The sequence below is a fragment of the Dama dama genome, chromosome 8 (genome assembly GCF_033118175.1).
Source record: "Dama dama isolate Ldn47 chromosome 8, ASM3311817v1, whole genome shotgun sequence".
NCBI classification, from domain to species: Eukaryota; Metazoa; Chordata; class Mammalia; order Artiodactyla; family Cervidae; genus Dama; species Dama dama.
In genome coordinates, this window is record NC_083688.1 from 6,543,577 (window position 1) to 6,567,351 (window position 23,775).

Genomic DNA, 23,775 nt, shown 5'->3' on the forward strand with positions numbered 1-23,775 from the left:
ATAAAACAAAGAGTTAAATCCAATATACAGAGCTTATTATCAATATAGAGACATGATCTGCATGGAGATTACATTTATGTCAATGAAACTGAGTTTTACAAAACCAGCTGAAGAACAGACAGGCACTGTGACCCGCAGTAACTAGACGTATGGTGATCGTTCTGGAACCACAGGAATATCACATCACCATGCTGAGCACCTGGAACTAACAGTGTTGAAGGTCAACTGAACTTCAAAACCAAACAGAAAACAAACTCATACAAACAGAGATCAATTTGTTGTGACCGGAGGTGGGGTTGGCAGGAGAAGGATCTGGATGCCAGTTATAACTAGGGATACAATGTACCACATGATAAATATAACTAACACTGCTCTATGTTATATAAGAAAGTTGCTAACAGTAAATCCTGAGTTCTCATCACAAGGAAAAATCATTATTTTTTTCCATTTAATTTGATGAGGTGATGGATGCCTCCTAAACTTAGTGTGGTCATCATTTCATGACCATGTAAGTCAAACAATTAAGCTGTACACCTTAAACTTATTTAGTGCTGTATGTCAAGTATTTCTCAATAAAACTGGAATAAAAAGGGAAAAAAGGATACAAAAATACTATAGCCATACTAGGTGTGAGAGCCAAGGCACACTAAAAAAAATACTTTTCAAAACTGGTATTCTCATTCTTGTATATTTCTCATCTCAAGGTCAATGCTTAGCAACAAGGTCCATTAATGAGTATTCACCATACAGTTAATTTACAGTAGATTTTTTCCAAAGATAAAACTTCATTGTCTTCTCGTAACTTACTTTCAAAACTGTCAGTATGAGGCACTGACCCTAATTTCAACTTTCTCAATCAAGAGCTAATAGTAATTTTTAGTAACTGCAATGAACCATAGAGGAACAAAACCCCAAACCCTGGAGCATCAAAAGTGATACCAATTAAAACCAATCACTTTACTAAATCTATCATCAACCCAATATATTAAAACACTCCTAATTTTCAAAACTTTAATCTTCAACAACTATGGGCCAAATCTCATGAAATCTGAACTTAAGGGAGGAATCCAAACTTTTATACTGCAATTTTGTTGCACCAAATTGCTTGACAGGAGTGCTTTAGGCTGCTGATCTCATATAGGGATTTTTGCTGCAACCATATCTGCTGCACATAACTAACATAGAGAAAAACACATCTCTCTTCTACAGAGGGAGTGTAATATAAAATCTACAAGAAGATCAAACTAGTCAACCCTAAAGGAAATCAGTCCTGAATATTCATTGGAAGGACAGACACTGAAGCTGAAACTCTAATACTTAGGTCAACTGATGTGAAGAATTGACTCATTAGAAAAGACCCTGATGCTGGGAAAGACTGAAGGCAGGAGAAGCGGACAACAGAGGATGAGATGGTTGGATGGCGTCACCAACTCAATGGACATGAGTTTGAGCAAGCTCCCGGAAGTTGGTGATGGAAAGGAAAGCCTGGCATGCTGCAGTCCATGGGGTGACAAAAAGTCGTACACGACTGAGTGACTGAACTGAATTGAACTGAAACAAATTTTACATTTAAAATATGATTTGTTTTTAACTGGGTACTCAGAACAGTTTATTAAATGAAGAACTTCCAGTGAAATCTTAAAAGTACTAGCAAATCCCTCCCTGTCTACATCAGTTCAGTTCAGTCGCTCAGTAGTGTCAGACTCTTTGCGACCCCATGGACTGCAGCACACCAGTACCTTATCTACAAAGAGCCAAGATAAAACAAGTCTCCATTAAAGAGCTCATTAATGAACCTACCTAACAGGCTAACAAAATTTATTTTGATTAATTACAAAATAGATACAACCAATTTTACAGTAGGCTATATTGAGCACTATGAAGAACAAAACTGTATGACACAACTTTTATTTCTAAGGATTTTATAACTAGTCAAAGAAACAAGACTAAGAAAGTGAAATAATAATTAATAAGGATATCATATGATGAATGGTATACTATAGATAACTTTTTCAAAATGTATTTCCCTCTTGGAGGTGTTTCAACTTGTCTCAGGAACAAGAAAAAGGCAAAGGAACAATTCCATTTTTTATTCACTTTACATGAGGGCTTAGGTGCAAATTTAAAACCATTAGAAAAAAAATACATATAGTACAGGAGTCCCTGTAAGAAAGCTGAGTTATATTTCCATATTGTTTATTATTCTTTTGGCCACACCACATGGCATGAAGAATCCCAGTTCCCCAACCAGGGGTTGAACCTGTGCCCCTGCACTGGGACCACAGAGTCTTAACTTACACTGGAGTACCAGGAAAGTCCCTCCATATTCTTTAAAAATGAAATATAAATGTAGATTTGAAAGGGTTCACAACATAAGTGGACTTCCCTGGTGTCTCAGACGGTGAAGCGGCTGCCTACAATGCGGGAGACCCGGGTTTGATCCCTGGGTCGGAAAGATCCCCTGGAGAAGGAAATGGCAACCCACTCCAGTATTCTTGCCTGGAAAATCCCATGGATGGAGGATCCTGTTAGGCTACAGTCCATGGGGTCGCAAAGAGTTGGACACGACTGGGTGACTTCACTTCACTTCACAACATAAGTAGAACATTAAAGTTAAAGTATGGTGTCAGGGAATTAATGAGAGGACAACTGTGAGTATATTATGTTTCAATGACACTTTCTCCTAAAAGGAATGTAGATGGCTTAGAGTCCCAATCCCAACTCTATCAATAATTATGTAGCAGCAAGTAATTTACAGTAGTTTTTTTGAAATTCAGAAACAAGCATATGTACCTGATTCAGGTATCATAAAAAGGCCTAGAGTCCTTTTAATAATGTTAAATATTAAGAAACAGAATACTAACTATAATAATGCATAAAAGCAGCTCAGGGAACAACCACCAATAAATGTACATTTACATACAGAGAACATAATTAAAATTAGCTCTGATATAGATCTGAAAAGTTATATTAAATGGTGATGTCTTTATTTACATACTCACAAACTAGAAATAACAATCTGTGCTTTGGGCTACCTCAAAAGTTAAATTTCAGCACTCAGAAGGGTGTCACTGATAACGTTTGAATAAAGTTTTAGAATTTCTTAAAATTCGAATAAGTAGGAGATACATAATGATACCACCTAAATATTTTAACTGACACCATCACTTAAGGACCTACCCCCTTCACTCTGCTTTAAAGAAAATCCTGTAAGATTGTCATTTAATCTAATTTTAAGTTATGAAGTCATGATTACAGTAGTCAAAGAAAACAAACCATAACCACCAATTATCTGTCCTACTATACTCCTGGCATTATGCTAGGCACTAAAAAGACAATGGAGACATCAAATCAGAAAAGGTACCTGCAACAATAGGACTTATCTTCTGGCATTCAGTGTTCTCCATTTAAAGGATTAGAATAGTTTAACATAAAGGCATATGAAGAAACCCTCATGAACACACGGATGGAGAAGGGACTCCTTCTTTCAAGTATAGACCAACGTGCTCAACCTTTTATTTGATTCTACATCCTTCCCATGTGCAACCCATTCCCTTCAATAAATCTCTCTGTAAACACAGAGAGGGGAGGGTCAAGGAGAGATGACAAGCACCATTTTGACATAAAAGAAAAACAGAATAAAGCAATTGCTTCTCCTTAACAACCTCATCCCAAGGACCTAAAATGGTGTGCCGCGAGCTGCATGGTTCTAGCTACCAGTTCCAAGAACTCTATACATTCCTTTACAAAGCGTTTAGGTATCCACCATTCACAGGATTATCCCTACTTACGATGACAGCAAAATACAAATGGATACCAAAACAAAAGTTATGGCTACTCTTTGAAAAAAAATGGAAGTTATTTTTCCCATTATACAACAGACAGAAATATTTACAAAGTGGAAAGATTTCAGCCAAAGGCTGAAGAACACTCACTTCTGTTCCAATTCCAGGTTGCACGCCAGAGTACACACTGTCTGGGGGAGGACCGCCATACTTCCTCTGTCCTGTGGTTACGTCCAAGGTGTAACCGGTCCTTTCAAGTAAGGCCTAAAGATAATTATACACAATTGCTAGTATCTGAGTGTTAAATATCACACAAATACACACACAAATCAAAATATAAATCTTTTCCAAAAGGTACCCCAGTATTTTAGTATTTTAGTCAAAGGGGAAAAAAAGAAAAAAAAAAAAAATCACAGAATTCACACTGGTTCTTCTCACACACATAGACTTTTACTTCTCCTTTCCAGACATTTAATGGAGAGTTGTAGGCAAATTAAGTCTCTGAGCACACATCATCTTTTTTAATGAGAAAAGAAAAACAGGGGGAAGGATTACTAACACTTCAACATAAGCTGACCCCAAGCTATCTGTTCATACTTACATACCACAGTATGCCTCCTTTTGTATCCCCTCTACATCAGATTTTCCCCTTATTTGTTCCCTTTACATACCATATTTACATCCACAAGTGATTCAAATAAAATGTTCTCTATCCTTAAAAACAAGAAGAAATCAGAAGTCCTAGGTCTTTTAGGCAGCTACTTTCATTTACTATTTCTCATATCATCCTACTCTTTCTATTGTACTCAAATAATTTAAACTTTGTTTGATTCTGTTGTTTTGTACTCCTATACCATAAGCTTCATAAGAACCAGACCATTTCTCATACAGCACAGACTCAAAATACTTGGCAATTACCAAATGAATATACTCTCAAGTTTCAAAAAATAAACTGTTTCCTCATTTCCAACCTTCCTCACAACATCATATGAGGTATTAAGAGGAATCATAGAAAAGATGATACTGTCTTTGCCCTTAAGGGTTTATGTTCATATGAAAGGCCTACAGAACAATGACATAATGGAAAAAAAGAAAGGCAATCTATCTAGGAATGGGAGGATTTTACACTTCAGGTTTTAAAAAACCACAGAATGTTAGAGCATCGAGAAACTTTAGATGACATCAAGTTCAATAGTTTTAAAAAATACCTCTGGATAGCCCTGGGATTACAGTTATCTTAGACCCTCCATTCTTCTACCATTGACACAAAACATGTATATTATCCATTACTTGTATAATATGTAGTATACACATATTACATATACAATATGCACCTTCTCAAGAGCAGATAGCCAGTTTTAGGGAAATAACATAGACCTATTCTATGAATAGAAGTTAAAAAAAAAAATAACCATTATAGCAAATAAAGTTCTCACCCATTATTTAAGATATAAGAATCGAAGTGTGCCATTTTCCACATGAGGAAAAAAAGGTACAAAGGGGTAAAAATTTTAAGTTGAATTTCTTGTCTAAAACATGATGGAACTGTACAAACTTCAACATCAACTATTTCGAATTGAAAAGTCTATCACTACAGCAAAACATCAATATCCATTTAACTAAAGTATGTGGTTCACTCAGTTCGGTTCAGTTCAATTGCTCAGTCGTGTCCGACTCTTTGCAACCCCATGAACCGCAGCACGCCAGGTCTCCCTGTCCATCACCAACTCCTGGAATCTACCCAAACCCATGTCCATCAAGTTGGTGATGCCATCCAACCATCTCATCCTCTGTCGTCCCCTTCTCCTCCTGCCCTCAATCTTTCCCAGCATCAGGGTCTTTTCAAATGAGTCAGCTCTTCGCATCAGGTGGCCAAAGTATTGGAGTTTCAGCTTCAACGTCAGTCCCTCCAATGAACACCCAGGACTGATCTCCTTTAGGATACACTAAAGGCCCTGTATTTTCCTTTCAGTTTATCTAAATAATAATAACAGTAACAATAATGGCTCATAGTTATACTGATCTCCCTCCGTTCCATGCATTATGCACTCTATGTCAGAGCACTGCAACTGCAGAGAAGCCCTTGCACCGCAACGCAAGACCGCACATCATGCAAGGAAGATCCCTCGTGCCACCACCAAGACCTGACCCACCCAAAGAAATAAATATTTCTAGAGCATTGGATCTCATAATTACATTTAACTTCATTACAACTACCCAAGTCAAGTTTTACCTTGATCTTTGCTTCATCAGGTCCCTTTGTGGACTCTTGCACCTTGCTCCCCTGTTTCTCCCTTTGCCTGTAGGTCTTCATAACTCCACATAAAAATGCACTTTTGTTCTAGAACAGCCAAGTAATTCAATGAAAAAGAATTATCAGGAATTGTTGAAGGGTCAAATATACAATTAAATCTAAATTTCAGAAGAACAGAATTTAAACAAAATATTTACTCATTTATTAACTCAACAAATACTTGATGAGCGGTTGCTATGTGCCAGAGACTGCAACTGACAGCACTTAAGACATGTAAGACCTCTGGGGAGCTTACCTTCAGCACTGGCAAAATAGTCTTCCATTTGCTGATATTTAAAGGCATCCGGGCTATTTTTGCCAGATGTCCTGAAACTATTCCTATCTACACTATTTCCCTCTAAGATAACAAAACAGTTTCACATAATCCAAAAATGTCACAAGAAGTGGGAGACTTTTACTTTACACTTGCATTTCTGAAAACTTTTTGCCATGTAGATTTTTTTAAGCTAATTTTTTTAAAGAAGAAGTAGTCACAAATAAAAAATACCACTTTAAAAAAAAAAATACCACTTATCCACAGGAAAAAAAGTAACAGTAAAATAATTTCAGATCATTAGCTGTCCAAAGACTCTTCTGGATAATGTCCTTACCTGAACATGTGATAAGTCACTTTCCTTGAACTGCTGTAGTACAGACAGAGCTCCTTCTTCATTAAATTCCCTGAGAGCATCAATTGCTCTTTCATCAAGATCGACATAAGCTACCAATCCTAAAAATTAAATTGAAAACGGGTAACATTATTGCAACAAAGAGGATAGTCTAAACTGTGCTATCAATGTTCCATCAAAAATTGCTATATTCAATACTATCACTAACTACACTTTCATTCAACTATACGCATATAGGTCAGCTATACAAATACTATATAGAAAGATCAAGAGTACAAATATGAAAACAGAAGACACAATGTTAACACCTATAAACATAAATTTCAATCCCCACATCCCACAAAAAAAAATTCTAACCCCATTTCCCACTCTGCAAAATGTTTAAATCTTGGAAGTTAAATCTGATGTACATACACACTGTACTATAGAATAAGCATTAAAATAATAAGTTCTGATTATGTTAGAGTGGTTTAAAAAAAAAAAAAACCACTATTTCCCAAGGATCAATCTTCAAATTATATGGACTGCTGGAGTTGTTGCTAACCACCCAAGAAGTGGGGGAAAAAATGAATTATTTTTGCTAAATAATTCTTCCCACTCTCCAAAAAGTGTCAAAGGCTTTCCCTCCTTAGCACCAAAGATAGAATGAAATTTCATTTGTTTTGAGCATCTACTTTGCTGCAGTCAGAATGTGGAAAGGCATATTTCACATTAAATTTTAAATTTTTCCTATAAATGCAAGTGCAGCTTGACTAATCAATTCCGAAAAGTCATATTTTAAGGCATTTTTTGTTCTTCACAAGTGTCACGGTGAGATTTTAAAAGATGCTGTAGCATTAACAACACTGTCAACAATGACAATTTTTTTTTCAAATGGCATTAAAAGGACTTTACTATGGACTTACAAGCAAAGTATACAGAAAATATATGCACTGCATTCTATATATACATATAGTATATTTAACTGCACACAGAACATCTACTATGTTTAAATATAATTTAAGTCTGTTAAATTTTATATTTCTGAATATATTTCAGAACTGATCCAAAGTAAAATGGAAATATTTGGCAGATTAAAAGCCCCAAGTCCATATGAACTAACATCAAAAGTGACTCCATTTTGGTAAAGCCAAAAAGAACTTTATTCCATAATAAATAATAACACTTGCAAAGTTACTTAAAAAAAAAAAAAAAAGTCATGATTTAAGAGCTCAAAATGAGCATGCCAAAATAATTGGCATTTCCTTACCTGACTATTCCATATCACCACCCAAAGTCACAACTCAGGATACCCATCAATCCATTCTGTCAATCCAACCCTACACCCAAGCCATCAACCTCTTATCAATAACAAAACACTCTACAAGAGAGCATCTCTAAGCAGATCACTGCCAATTCTCTATGGCAGAACATCAAAGAAAGTTCCTGAGCACTGATTTTCAAAGGGACCATCACCCAGGAGTCAGTCTGAGAAGACATTTTAGTGTCTAAATGAGCTTTAGCTTGAGCTTCTCGGATTTAAAAATAAATAAATAAATAAGGACAAAAAACTAGGTATTTGTTACTACAGTACTTAAGACACAGTTTGTGAGACAATTCCATTTTCTCTCCCAAAATCTGGACAGGCACACAAAACACAGAGGAAGAACGTTTCCATCTAATGGCCCCAAAGGGGGAGAACACATTTATTTATGAACAATGCTCTCTAATGGTATATATATTTCTCTCCCTCTTTAGAACTTCAAACCACTTACAACAACCATATTAAAATGTTCAAATTTGCTTAAGCACTTAACCATGGGATTCTAGATTAAAAAAAAAAAAAAAACACAGCTGTTACAAGCCAAACACTTCCAAATTACTGAGAGTTGTAGATTTCTGTTTGTTACAAACTGGACAGGCCACAAACTCTCAAGGAGTCTGACATTTTATTATCATTTCAGACAATACCATCTAACTAGTCCTCTTATTATGCCACCTAATAAGACCTAAGCTATTTTTACAATCACATTAAGAAGCTAAAGGTAGAAAAGTAAAAGCAAAATGACGACTGATTTAGATTAAGAAAAAAATGTAAAATTTGATATGCTGAAACACATTTTAATTGATGGTAAATCTAAGACAAATTGATGTACTGTTCTGAAACAACTCAGACTGCATATTCAACACTAAGGCTTCAAAATAATGAAATAAGAATATCAAAGTCAAACCCAATATGCCCTCAATGAAGGGAAAGTAACATTCAGCTCTACACAGATCAGAAACAGTAAGTAATATTTAACCTTAAAAAATCTATAAAATTCAAAGTGGTTTGCCCTCACTTTCATAACCAGTCAGAAACAAGAAATGTATATTATACCTGTCTGAAATATTTCATCAAGTCTTTCTGCCACCTTCTGAGGGAGGCCTGCCTCTATCAGTGTCTTGTAGTGTTCTGTGTGATTTACACTGGAAGTATCCATTGGTTCTTCCTCTTCTTTTAACTGTACCGCATTACCATTCACCTGATTAGCCATTTTATTATGCTGCTGGAAAAAATTCAGGAGCTATATTACATTAAGCCAGAAATAACTAGTTTGTAGGACAATGCATGATTTATCTAATTTGTATACATGCTGCTAATAACCTCTATCGAAATATTATTTCTGATGGCTTTTCTGATGTATCTGACCTAAATTTGCGAGAATTCTGTAAAACCATGGGAAATGTACATGGAAGTGTTGCATCTTTAAGGAACTTCATGTACACTAGGTTAGATAAAAGCTTCAATTTATTTAAGGTAGAATCACTGATTAACAAAAGCAGCAGTTGTGTCCTGACGAGCTCATCAACAGATCACCACAAAATCCTAAAAAGCCCCTCGGCTCTCAATTCTTAAACAGTTTTAAAAAGTCTGGTTTAAAAACAGAATGAACACCCACAGACAACTTAAGGCTCAAGGACTTTCAAACTTTACTAGCTCTGCTTCAAATTCAACATAGGTGTGAAATAAACGCCCTGTGGTCTCTAGTTCAACATGCTGCTGGTTTGGGTTTTCTCCACTTAACTTAAAAAACACAGCTTGACATTAATTTTTGTTCTAAAATTAATTTGCTATTCCCATTCACAGATTTAAAAGAAAAAATGACCAGGTTTAAAAGCTAAATGATTGTTGTAAGTCCACATAAAATAAAAAGTGAGCTATAGTTAAGGTTGCTTCTTTTTAAACTTAGGTCAGATGTCTCAGATTTACCTACCCAAATCATTTTGGGCGTTCAACTTTTATGTAATGCTGAAATGGATCAACTCCCTGAAGAAAGATTAAATAATAAAACCATACAAGGCCAGTCTCTATACTAACTCCTCAAAACATAGGGGATTAAAGTGCATTTGTCTGTGGTGAAATTATAATGTAATGAAGATAATAAGCAGCAGAATAGACATTGCAACAAATACTGAAATAAAAGACATGAAGGTGGATTTCAAGGAAAAGCCTACTTTTCCTGATGACACTGAAGATACCTAGACAGCTATAAAGAAAATACAAGTTTCCTAAAAAGCACTGAAACCCATACATAAGATAACCACACGTCCAGACTGCTTCTCAAAACACTGTGCAAATGCACCAGGTGCAGTTTTTCTGACTTAAACAACTTCAAAGGCCACTGATATTTAGTTGAAAATAATGAAAAAGGAAGACTGAGAAGGAGGTAATAGAAAGCAGGAAGAGAGGAAAATGCACAAACTGTTACTCTGAAAATAAGATAAACAGTATTATAACTTCTTATGATTACAAAACATTAAGACTTACTAACCCACTAATGTCTATATAGAGGCAGACTCCGTGGTTAATCTCTGGGTGGATAAATGTTTCTCAAGGCAAAACTCAAATTCTGATGAACTGGCAAAAACAAAAACATTCAAAACTGGCACTTTTGATAAAGAAACTACTTACAGTGTAAGATGAATAGTTTACTGATTAGTACAACCTACTTCTACAAAGATGCATTCAAGTCCAAAATATTTTTGGGAACATATAGTTGTTTTCCATGCTCACCCACCCTCAATTACGACCATAAGATAGATTATTAGAACTCAAAAGTTCTCAGTATCACAAGACCCTTGCGGTACTGCACCTGGGAATACTATCAATCACGGAAAGAAAGCAAATTTTTAACAGAAAAGTTCAATGAACATCTGTTAAGGTGGTATTTTTTAAAGTATGTGTAAAGCAAAAAGACAAGTTGTGTATTAAGCACAAGACAGAAATATTTATGACTACCATTCATTGCAAAGGTTCTCTACAAGTTGATTCTGAAATCAGTTGAAATTTTCAAAAAAATGTCTGAAAACTTTAACAAAAAAGTACAACTATTAAGAGAGTCCAGAAAACAAAACCTTGCAGATCAAGGAAAAAGCTCTCTTCAAACCAAATTTAATGTGCTCATTTTAAAAAAAGACTTTGATGTCATATGAGACCATTTAAAACTCTTGTGTCAATTCAATGCCACACAGCCAAACCATATTTCTGGATGCAGCAAATATACTAATGTGATTGATGTTGTTTGATCTAAACTTCTTTTGCAAAAAGGAGAAATTTAAAACAGGGTTGCTGGGAGATTTGGGAAATCTGGCACTAGCCCTTCCCTGACTTTTTTTTTCTGAACATCTCGTGAAAATTCTTCTCATTTTAAGAGACCAGCTTTCAAAGATCCAATGAAATGAAAACTAACGGTTCTCTCATGGCTTAGGAGTGTCAAGCCCTTATCCTACGATTGACTCATGAGACATAAATTTAGACTCCGGAGGACAGCAAAAAATCTGAAACAGGTAGTGTGGAAGGGGCTGAACCCTTCAAGATCCCCGTGGCTTCTTCGAGTCTTAAAATTCTGGCAATACGGTTTCTATCGCAGAAGAAAAAGAATCGCCTTTCCAAAAGAGTGCGCCTATGGCATTTAGACTGCGATATCTCAGGCGCCGCTTGAAGCCTAAGTTTCATGGCCTCTAGTAGTCATTTTTTCCTTCAAATCTCGACTTGCAGCATGCAGAACTGGGGTGGGGGGGGGGGGGCTGGGGAGGGGAAAAGGAGGCTTTTTCCTACACACACCGGCCTCTCGGCCGCTGCTTCATACAAAAGTTTTCTCCCGGCTCGGTTCACCCGGGTTGGCATCCCGCCCTCGGCCCACCCCGGCCCATGCCGGTCTTGACCATCAACAAACCCCACGCGCGGCTAGGCCGGCTGAACGGGGAGCAAGGCGGGGCTCCGGCAGGGAGAGGCGATGGGGTCTACCTAAAACTGGGACTGAAAGCGGCCGACTCGGCCGCGTGGAGCGGCAGGCGGAGGCGGGAAAAGCGCGGCGGACCCGGCAGGCCGCGCGGAGAGCGCCCGACGGGCTGGACCATGGGCCTGGGCTGGGAGGGGAGGCGGCGGGTGGCGGGGGGAGCGGGGAGGACGAGCGAGGGCGAGGAAGCGCTTCGGCGGCGGCTAGGCCCTCCGCTGAGCGGCCGGCCGAGGCCGAAGCCGCCCCCAGCCCATCCCCACCCCCACTCCGGGGGCCTCGGAGCGAAAACGAAACTGGGGAGCAGGCGCCGAGTCCGGGCCGGGCCCGGTAGGGTCGGATCGGGGCTCCCGGCCCCTCCCCCCGCGGGCCGGCGCGAGACTCACCAGGGCAGAGCTGGGGCCGGTGGCCGGGCCCGTGAGAACCAGCGCGAGGCGCTTTGAAAACGACTAGAAATGGCGCGCGCGCCACCCCCTCCCCCCCCCCGTCACGGACCGAGACGCGATCCCGGCAGCACGCGGGGTTTCCCGGAACTGCTTCCAGGGACTCTGAGCGGCCGGGCAATCACTTCGCGCGGCGGCCTGATGAGCAGCTCAGACGACCAATAGCAGCGAGAAGAGGCGCCCCACGCCGGACGGCTCAGAAGCCAATCGCGGAAGCCGTCGGCTGAGCCAATGAGGGAACTCAGCGCCGCCGGCTGGGGCGCCTCCGGGGCGGGGGCAGGAACACAAAGGGGTCTGTGGTGAATCCGCGAGTGGTAGGCGAGGCTGTGGCGCCGCAGGCCCAGAGTGGCCGAGGCCCGCCCCCTCCCCCGTCCCTTCTCGTCTGCCGCCTGCGCGAGACTGCTCCCGGAACCCCGCCCCCTACGCCCCGCATCGGCTCCATCGGCCGCGGGCCCTCCCGCGGGCCCTCCCGCCCCTTCACCGGCGCCTTCGCGCTAGTAATCCTCCTCCCTGGAGTAGCCGCCGCCGCCGCGTTCGCCCCGGACACGCCCACCGCCACGCGGCCAGGCCTCCTCTAGGTCGTTTTCTGGGCTCCAGTTAGAGCACGCTGTAGGGATTTGGCTCGTCTGTTTTGCTGGAGAATTTCTTCGCGAAGAAAAATCATCCCTTGGAGCACTCAGAAAACTCCCTCCTTGGCTCCCTTCCACACATGGTTGGGAGCAGCTCAGGATGTGAGGGAAATCGCTCAAGTGGGCATTTACTCAAGAGTCATGTTAGCTACAAATGACAGCGCTGAGACCTTTCTGCGTGGGGTTTGGAGCTAATTCACATTCACAAAAGAACATTAGGCAGGTGTATGCATCTACGAAGCCAAAGGAGCCGTGCAAGGATAAGAGCTAATTCCCAAAGGAGGCTAAATCCCGTTTTTCCTAAACGTTTCTCACCCTCCACCCCTACTTGTTTGTCCCCTGTTCCTCGCCTTAGTCCGAACCTCTCTCATCCCACGGCCTTTCCTTCCCCATCTCCAATGCCCTGTCCCTGTCCAGGCGAGAAGGAAGCCAAGCAGTGGCCTCAGAGATTTCCAGATACACTTCAAGGATAATTTAAATTTCCCGGAAACTATCAACCAAAAATTAGCTGTTGAAAACCTATGCATTCGGTACTGGGCTGAACGTCATGGAGAACCCAACTTTTGCAGCGTGCGGTGTGAAATTTATGCAAATAATTTTATTATTTAGTAGCTAAGCCGTGTCCAACTGTTTGTGTACCCCGTGGACTACAACACAGCCAGGCTTCCCTCTCCACCATCTGCCCGAGTTTGCTCAGACTCATACACGTTGAGTCCGTGGGGCCATCCAACCATATCATCCTCTGTTGCCCCCTTCTCCTGCCTTCACTCTTACCCGACATCAGGGTCTTTTCCAAAGACCCTGAATCAGGTAGCCAAAGTATTGGAGCTTCAGCATCAGTCCTTCCGATGAATATTCAGGGTTGATTTCCTTTAGGATTGACTGGTTTGATCTCCTTGCTGTCCAAGGGACTCTCGAGTCTTCTCCAGCTCCACATTGCAAAAGCGTCAATTCTTCAGTGCTCAGCCTTCTTTATGGTTCACCTCTCACATCCCTACCTGACTACTGGAAAAACCATAGCTTTGACTGTAGACATCTTTGTCAGCAAAGTGATGTCTCGGCTTTATAATACAGTGTCTAGGTTTGTCATAGCTTTTCTTACAAGGAGCAAGCATCTTTTAATCTCATGCAAATTATAATGCAAATTAAAATGCTAATTTTATAATTTTAAATGATTAATATAATTTTGTAATATAATTTGAATACATATAAATTATAAATAATTTTATAATGCAAATTAAGATGTATCTGCTAGGATCCTTAAGAAAAATAATATAAAATGATGAATACAATTTAGGAACAGAATCTGGAAGGGCATGGTAAAGGGACTTTGAAGTTTAAACTTTATTAGCTTCACATAAATCTGCCTCTGACTCGAGGGTTCTTAACCTATTTTGTGCCATTTGACAGTCTGGTAAAACTGTGGATCTTTTGCGTTTTTAAATGAGCAAAGTAAAATACATAGCATTATAAAAGAAATTTTATGTTGAAATACAATCAGGAAATACATATTTAAGACATTTGTGATATAGTAATCTTTTTCTTTAAACATCAATATCTTGCAGCAAGTTAAACTACTGAAATTTTAAAGCAAAAAGAAGGTATTGCAAGAAACCCCACAACTGGAATGAGATACGAAAATACCTGTTATTCCTATTGGTGAGAGAGTGAAAGTTACCACGAACTGTGGTTTGTTTCCTGTATTCACAATGGGAAAAAATGCTTAATTTCAGCAGTATATTAACAAAAATAGTTAATTTTTTTTTCTTTCAAGTTGAAGAACCAGTGAATTCCAGTCAGAGATCCTTCTCCATTTAACATAGAATGAAAACTCCTGGACTGGATACTGTAAGTAAAGTGATTCTATCATCAAGTATTTTCTGAGGTCAAATACTCACCTGTATGGTCCTAAGTATACGCCACCTTTTCAGACCGTGTATCTTGGTTTTTTAAAATTTGGAAATATGGGCATCTGAGCTTTGCATTTGAAAAAAAAATTGTGTGTGTGTGTGTAGTCATGAATGTGATATTACACAAATATCTGTTGTATGCCCTCTACATATAAATCACGGTATGAAAGTATGAAATATAATTGCTGTCCTTTAAGTGGTTACATTCTAGTTTACAAGGCAAGACAAGTATACAAATAAATATAATAAAATGAATTGCTAGGGAGAGCTCCAGCTATATTTCTAACCTTTTTAAGAAGAGGTTACACAGTACAGCTAGACCAGTCCACAGCTCTTCCTGTCACAGAACAAATCTGTGGTCTAACTGGTATGTCAATGAACAACATGCTTTTGCTTCTTTAAACAATTACAGAGCACCCAAATACTCAAATTGAAGCTTTGACTTTTACTACTTACAACCTGAAGTAACAAAGAATGTTTAAAATTATCAAACCTTTTTATTGGATCCATAGATTAATCTTTTGTCTTACTTGTCCCTTTCATGATTCTAAAGGAAATAGTCTATTCCTCAGACTCCAAACAAGATTACATCAGTTCAGCTTCTTCAAAAATGCCTTCACTTGCTACTCATGAGGTTAAGCCATCTCAGCCACAGTTCAAGGTCACACCCAGGGGAAATGAAAACGAAATAATATAGAAAGTAAGAATGAGGAGAGAAAAATGGAAAATGAAGAAATACCATGTATAAAATGTTAGTGAAAAGGACATCAACAACCAACCCTTGTTAACAGTTTTTAGGTGCCAAGAGGTGTCTACTCAGGGAAAGCCCAATGTGATGAATAAGTTAGAAAATATGAGTTAGAAAACTTCAGTTCTACTTGGAATTCTCCCACTGTCAAATAGAACTGTTTATTTCCTCCATCATACTTTAATAGTTACCATTTTAAGCCACTTTCCAAAATGGTAGTGCTCCAATCAAGACTGACTGGAGCTAAAGACTGTGTCTCATTTATACCTTCTAGGATTACCCTTCTTTTAAAAATAAAGTGCCATCTGGCTGACATGCAATAGCTTATAATCAACTGACTCCAAGACCTTACTGCATGCCTGCTTTATCATTTTTGCAACATTGTTCTCTTGAAGATTATCCTAGCTGACCCATCAACTTACCTTCAATTCTCAAATTCATCCAACTGTTTTAAAACAGGAAGAGCGCTTCTCCATCTTAGTGACAGCAGTGTTTTGAACAATAATCACCATTTATGGAGCTCTTACTATGTACTGGGGCTTCCCTGGTGGCTCAGACAGTAAAGAATCTGCCTCCAATGCAGGAGACCTGGGTTCAGTCCCTGAGTCGGGAAGATCCCCTGAAGAAGGAAATGGCTACCCACTCCAGTATTGTTGCCTGGAGAATTCCATGGACAGAGAAGCCTGGCGGGCTGCAGCCCATGGGATCGCAGAGTCAGATATGACTGAATGACTAACACTACTATGTACTGAGTGCTTTATATATGCTGTTGCTGATCCTCACACGAAAACTTAAAGGCTAGTAACATTCCATTTTATTGAGGAAACAAAGCTCAGAGAGGTTAAAACATTTGCTCAAAGCCACACAGGTGAATTAAGACTCAAACACAGGTGTGAGCTACTTCATCAGGCCCCTTTTCGATTGAAGTCCTAGTGTTGCCAGACTCGTCGTTTGTAGAGATGGATATCTTACCAGTCAAACACACACACACATACACACCCACACCATCATTTGGCTTCCTTGGTGGTTCAGCAGTTAAGAATCCACCTGTCACTGCAAGGGACACAGGTTCAATCCCTGGTCTGGGAAGATTCCACATGTCACAGAGTAGCTAAAGCCCATGCACCACAACTACTTAGCCCATGCTCTAGAGCCTATGCTGCAACAAGAGAGGCCACTGCAGTGTGAAGCCTGAGCACTGCAACTAAGAGTAACCCCTGCTCGCTGCAGCCAGAGAAAGCCCACGCCTGGTTTTTACTCCGCACAACCAAAAAAAGAAAAAGAACCATCATTGTCAATATGATGAATTTTTTTTTTAATATGATGAGTTTGTTGTTTAGTCGCTAAGTCATGTCCAACTCCTTTGTGACCCCATGGACTGTAGCCTGACAGGATCCTCTGTCCATAGGACTTCCCAGGCAAGCATATTAGACTGGGTTGCCATTTCCTTCTCTAGGGGATCTTCCCAACCTAGGGGTCGAACCCACGTCTCCTGAATTGCACATAGATTCTTTACCACTGGGAGTCATCAGGGAAGTCCCAATATGATGAATAAGTTAGAAAACACTATTTAGACCCAAAAGCAAACTGTGATATAAGATAATGAGAACATTTTCCTATGTCCTTTGCAGATTGGCTTCTCAATGCAATTTGAACATGTTCTGAGAAACGACAGTGTTTAAGAACAAAATTGTGGCCTCACAAAATGTCAACATTGAGGAGCCAAAGTCATTTGAGTAGCTTTGTTAGAAAATTTCCCATAGAGGTTATACCTATATAGACTTCACAACACTAGTTAATGGTTATAAAGCACCTATCATGCTATCTCATTTAATGTTCACAACAATATATGAGGCAAGTAGCAAAAGGTATCATTTCCATTTTGCAAATGAAGAAACTAATTCCCAGGTGACAGCTGAGACTCAAACTATGATGTAAATCCAAATTACAGTCTCGTAATCCTGCTACATAGCTAGAGCATAATTGGTTTGATTCATTGAATCAAAACCAATAAAGTTAAACCTTCACCTTTCTAAGACTTAATATTTCCAAACTTGTTGGTAGTCTTTGATTTTTTTTTTTCTTTTGGTGATACTTCATGGCTTGTGGGATCTTAGTTCCCAGACCAGGAACTGAACACGGAGGCAGTGAAAGCATGGAATCCATACTACTGGACCACCTGGGAATTCCTGGTAGTCTCTGATTTTTAAACTCTTTTTTGTACTTTTTTTTTTCATGATTTCTCTGCTTTCCTAGAGTTTTGTTGAGAGAACATAGAAAAAGTGAAAAAGAAAAATAGCAAAATGAGCTCTCCTTTCCAGCCTTCCATTCCCTCAATCTAACTCAAGATAGCAAGAATCAAATTTCAAGGCCAATTAGGATTGCTGAGTCCAATTTAAGAGTGATGAACACTTAGTCTTTGGAGAAATTTAACGTATTTGTTCGGAGAAGGCAAAGGCACCCCACTCCAGTACTCTTGCCTGGAAAATCCCATGGACAGAGGAGCCTGGTAGGCTGCAGTCCATGGGGTCACACAGAGTCGGACACGACTGAGCGACTTCACTTTCACTTTTCACTTTCACGCATTGGAGAAGGAAATGGCACCCCACTCCAGTGTTCTTGCCTGGAGAATCCCAGGGACGGGGGAGCCTGGTGGGCTGCCGTCTATGGGGTCGCACAGAGTCAGACACGACTGAAGTGACTTAGCAGCAGCAGCAGCAACATATTTGTTCCGCTTGGCCACAGCAGAATTCCCTGGAGAGTCCCCACCAGGACCTTGGTGCATCTTTGCACTGACGCTGAACTCTGCAGCTGGTAAAGAGACTGGCACAGGTGGTGGTAGCAGCTTCCACCTAAATTCAAGAAATCAAATTCTAGGAGACTGTTGAACATAACATTTGGTCCATTGACTTCTGATTATTTTAAGGCTTCCCTATGAGCAGACAGAAGAGTTATATGTGGCAAATCTTTTAGGAAGTGTTACTATAAGCTTTTAACTGAAATCCAGTAGAATTCTAAGTATTATTACCCATATTCCAATATGCAAGTTAAATATACTGTTACACAAATCAGATTCAACAGGGATTGTGAGTCCTGCTCCCTAGGTAATAACTTTTGAGAGTGCAATAAAATAGTAAGAATTGATTATAAATAGACAATATGTGTATAGCTAAAGTGTCATTACCCTTAAGTTAAAATATCCATTAAAGGGACTTCCCTGGTGGTCCAGTGGTTAAGACTCCAAGCTCCCAATGGAGGGGGCTTGGGTTCAATCCCTGGTAGGAGAACTAAGATCCTACAGGCCGCATGGCACAGCCAAAAAATTAAGAAAGAAAAATAGGAAAAAATATCCATTAGAATAAGGGGGAAAGTGCTCTGAAATTATCATTAATACAAACTATAATACCGTATGTTTGCATGAAGTTTTTCCATTTACAAAGAGTTTCAAATAGAGTATCTCACTAGATATCTACTACATTTGAACATCTTGAAATGTATGGCCTTGGCCCTGTGACGCTCCTCTCCCGATTCTCCTGTGGGTTCTGTAATACTCCTCTCTTCTGCCCATCATTACATATGTGCTGTTCTCACACTCTTATCAGGGCCACCCCAGTCACCTGCATGGTTTTCACTATTCATTTCCATACTCACTATTCTCATGTTTTTTATTTTAAAAAATTTATTTATTTTGTGCTGTTCTGAGTCTTCACTGCTGTGCTCAGACTTTCTCTAGCTGTGTCGAGCAGGGACTACTGTCTAGTTTTGGTACATGGGTTTCTAATTGCAGTGGCGTCTCCTGTTGTGGAGTATGGGCTCTAGAACCTGCAGTCTTCAGTAATTGCAACTCCCAGGCTCTAGAGCAGGAGCTTAGTAGTTGTGGCACACAGGTTCAGTTGCCTCATGGAATGTGGGATCTTCCCAGACCAGAGATCGAACCAGTGTGCCCTGTGTTGTGAGGTGGATTCTTGACCACTGGACCACCAGGGAAACCCCATCACTATTCCTACTTACCTACTGGCCCCTTTTGGGTCCTAAGCTCTGAACTCATATTCTCAACTACCTGCTGGGCATGTGAGTGTGTTTGGATGTTAAGAGGTTCTTTGAACTCCACAACTAGTCTCTAAAAATGGTTTTTATCTTCCATCATTTGCCCCCTTCCTCACTGGGTTCCACCCACCCCAACCTGGTGCTATTCCTCCAGCATGCCAACCACTGCCTCAGCCCCTCACATTTGCTCTTTAGTAAATTAAGTACTTAGAACACTTTCCTCCAGATATCCTGACACCTTCAGAACTCCTCTCTAATGTCACCACTTCAGAGAGTCTTTACTGTCTTCTCTTTACTGTCCCTCTTCACTCCACTTCCCTTATTTTTATTTACTGCATTTGTTATCACCTCACCTTATGTATGCATTTGTCCATCTCCGCCACAGAATACAAGTTCAGTAAGGGCAGAGCCTTCATCTCATTCAGTCCTATACCAAGTATGCTGTTGGTGCTCAACAAGTTTTTATTAAATGAATTAACTTCTATGCTTTGTACCCTGACCAGATTTCTCCTCTTTGTATGCCCGGGTTCCACTCATAGCATAATCATCCATCCAACAAATTACTCACCTCAGAAATCTGGATATCATAGGTTTTGACTCCTAATAAGTCACTGGTGTAAACAATTCATTGTATGCCTGGAGGCTGGGACTAGGACTTGAGCTAGAGTACAAATGAAAGCTTGTCCCCCTTCTTTTCCTATTCTGGCTTTGTCCTCTTCCAGGAGGGCCCTCATGTTCACATGTGTGGCTGCAGGTCCAATCTCTGTCCATCTTCCCAAACCAAGGGCTATGTGTACACACATGGAGCTTGGTTTGCCTTCAAGAGAACAAACTTGGGGAAGAGGCTTGAAGTGGGCTGTCGGGGCAAAGGTGTCCAAGGCCCTAGATAACTGAAGTTGGTGATCTAGAAGGGGAGACAGGAGTATGAGTTCTAGATGGCACATTCCTCTGCTCCCACAGGGAAAGGTGCAACTGGAGGAGGACCCTTTAATATACAGGGCTCAGAAAGATGGCCCTGTTGCTCTGGTATAATGGCAGTATTACCTGAGCTAAAACCCAAATTCCAATAGAGTGGATATAACCAAATGAAGGTGAAATCTAGAAAGCATGCTTCTTCCCTCCCTCATCTAAAAAACAAAGATAGAGTCTTGTAACTTGAGAACTATCAATAAAGAGACTTAGAAAAGGAAATCTTGGGTGAAAATCCTATTAGAACACAGGACTTCATCAAAATGTGAAACTTTGGTTCTTTGAAAGACATTGTTAAGGTAATGAAAAGTCAAAGACTAGGAGAAATATTTGCAAATCATGTATTTGATAAAGGACCTGTATACAAAATATATAAAGAACTCTCAAACACAAGAGTCAAAACTTTCATTAGATTCTCAAAGGAATCTGGATCCTCCTTAAAATATTAACACCTATTGGTTTATAATGCTCAACTTGGAGAATTATCAGCTTGGAGAGTTCAGAGGTTGACCAATAGCCAAATCTACAGCTGGGAGCTTAGAATCCTGCCCAAGCTCCCTGTATTGAGAGCTTGCCTTGCAACATTTTACCAAAGTTGCCATAATGTCTAAACCTAGATAACCCTCCAAAGATGACAATGATTCATCAAATACTGACACTTCAAGAGTAGGTGACTTTATCCTCGTTTTACCTTGGGAGGACCACATAGCCTCTGGGAGTCTTTTTCCCTCTTGCATGAGGCCCCACCAGATATGCAATGACAGAATAGCTCCTGTTTCTACAGACTTTCTTTTATGAGTTGCTTGTGTGGTGAAAAATCAGAAATGAAGTCACCAGTCCCGCTAGAGGGAATGAAATTGATACATCAACTCCTTTCATTTATCCAAGACATATTTGTTGCCTCCCTATTCTAAGTCAAACATTTGCTAGGGAATGAAGATACAACGGTGAGCAAGACACAGTGATTTCTTGGAGGATATCAAAATCTAGTGGAGGAGACAAAGAAGTAAACAGGCATTTACAAAACAGGAAGAAAGTGCTTTGACTGGGATAAACCCAGGGAACACAACAGGAACACCTGATCCTGTCTTGTGGGATCAGGAAAGGTTCCCTGGAACAAGCTAGGCATGGAGACCTGAAGGATGAAGAGAAGCTGACCAGAAGAGTGGAGAGAAAGAGATGCAGCTTGGAGAGTGCTGCAAGTGCAGGGAAAGTGCAGAGAATCGAAGCTCAGGAGGGCAGCAGAGGCCAGATCTTGTTCACTTCCTCACACATCACACACTGTGCCACTGGCAATGGAAAACATGAGAAAGTTTTGCACAGAAGAGTGGCAAGAATGGGTTTGCCCTTCAGAAAGCTCATTCTAGCTGCAGCTAGGGAGAATAGTTGGAAGGGGGTTGAAAATAGAGGAGACTCATTAGGAGGTTGTTTCAGTAAGCAGGATGTGGCTTAGGGATGGTCTAAATAATTGCAACTAATATTTTGAGCTCTATTATTTCATTTAATCTTTGCAATTCTGTGAGGTAGGTATAATTACCCACCACTTTACGGATGGGAAATCCAAGGAACAGAGAAGCTAAGTAACTTGCCCAAGGTTACATGATAAGTGGGGGCAATACAGAAAGCAGGTAGACAGATTTGAGAAATATTTAGGGGGTAGCAAGGTAATGACTGGAAGACTAATTGTGCAACTGATTTTCATGCTTGCTTTTGGAAGGGTGGCTTAAGCAGTTTTCAAATACTGAAATACAAGTTTCTAGCATGGATGACTAGACCATGACTGAGTTTGGAAGTACAGAAGGAGCAGGTGAAGGGTGATGGTGGTGATAGAACAAAGTGGTAGATTCAGTTTCAGGTCTGCCTGGGTAATTTCTGAGTGATGTCTAGAAGGCAGCCATAGGGGATGCTATGAAATTCCAAGTGAGATTTTGGTATCATCAGCCTCAGTCTCTCCCAAAGGGAAAAACAAAAGCACCTTTAAAGAAGGTAAAAATGAAACAGACTTTGTGTACGAACCATTTAGGAAAACAGATAAACACGATGAGATTCACCATGAAACCATTTTAGGTCATTACAGGGTAACTTTCTTCAATCCATTTTACTCCTCAGTTGTTTTTCACTAACAGCCTTTTTATCTTGAAGTCTCCTAGAGATAAGGCGGTCCCAGTCGGCAGCTCCTCTACTGTACAGATATGGGCATCTAACCAATGCTTCAAAGAGTAAGTTTCTCGTGAGGCACAGAACTCCTTTTTCAGCAGGAACACTAACCTTTGAAACACTATGGAACCATTTAACAAATTATCATTTCAATGGACTCAGTGGGGTCCTAATGGCCTAGAAGCACAACCCTAACCAAGGGCTAGCCACCTAGAGAAAATTCAGAGAAGGAAATCTGCCTCTATTAGAATAATGGTGAAATATTAACATATTAAATACCCTGCAGGAGAGGTGCCAGGTCAATTTCTCCAGCATTTTCCTTGAACTTTCCTTTCCAGAGATAAAAAATGCTGAATGTGTAGGAAGGAAAAAAAAAGTTTTAAGAAATGTTTATGCCAACTGCCTGGAGATCCAGTGGTTAGATTCTGAGCTTTCACTGCCAAGGGCACAGGTGTCATCTTTGGTTGGGGAAGTAAGAGCCCAGAAGCCATGTGGCACAGCCCCTCACCACTCCCTCCAAAAAGTCTGACAATTTATAAAATCTCTTTCAAGTCTTGGCTATTGGGTAAATTAAAATTTTTCTTTCATATTTGTATTTTCCCCCAGTTTAAAGCATTTCTACTCCCTACCTCTGTCTAAATTGGTCTTCCAAAAAAAAAAAAAAAAGGCTTCCTAAGATAAAATTACTTGTAAGAAATTTGAAGATTGTGGCCACAACCTACTAGAAAATAAGGCCTCCCCTCATTTTTTCCTTTTTTTTTTTTTTTTTGCTTTTGTTTTCCTTCCCCAAAGTTAATGAGTTACCCGTACCAAATATTTCTATGTTGCTTTGCCATCAGCCTAATCTTCATAGGAAATGCCCAGGTTTTTGCATCTCCCCAAAATATGGCAATATCCAAAAGGTTGA

General features: G+C 40.0%; 1 protein-coding gene across 2 annotated transcripts in view; it reads right to left on the reverse strand.

Moving 5' to 3' along the window:
• Positions 1-12,508, reverse strand: part of HNRNPR (heterogeneous nuclear ribonucleoprotein R) — a 34,748-nt gene extending 22,240 nt beyond the window's left edge. Inside the window, exons 1-5 of one of the 2 annotated variants that reach the window (XM_061148161.1) lie at positions 12,352-12,489; positions 9,067-9,235; positions 6,690-6,808; positions 6,019-6,126; positions 3,936-4,049 (exon numbers count right to left, since the gene is read on the reverse strand). In XM_061148161.1, the coding sequence (XP_061004144.1) occupies positions 3,936-4,049; positions 6,019-6,126; positions 6,690-6,808; positions 9,067-9,223 (498 nt within the window). In that variant the 5' untranslated portion in view covers positions 9,224-9,235; positions 12,352-12,489. Of the gene's footprint in view, positions 1-3,935; positions 4,050-6,018; positions 6,127-6,689; positions 6,809-9,066; positions 9,236-12,351 lie in introns of both variants that reach the window. The other variant, XM_061148162.1, reaches the window with a different exon arrangement.
• Between the last annotated feature and the right edge of the window lie 11,267 nt (positions 12,509-23,775).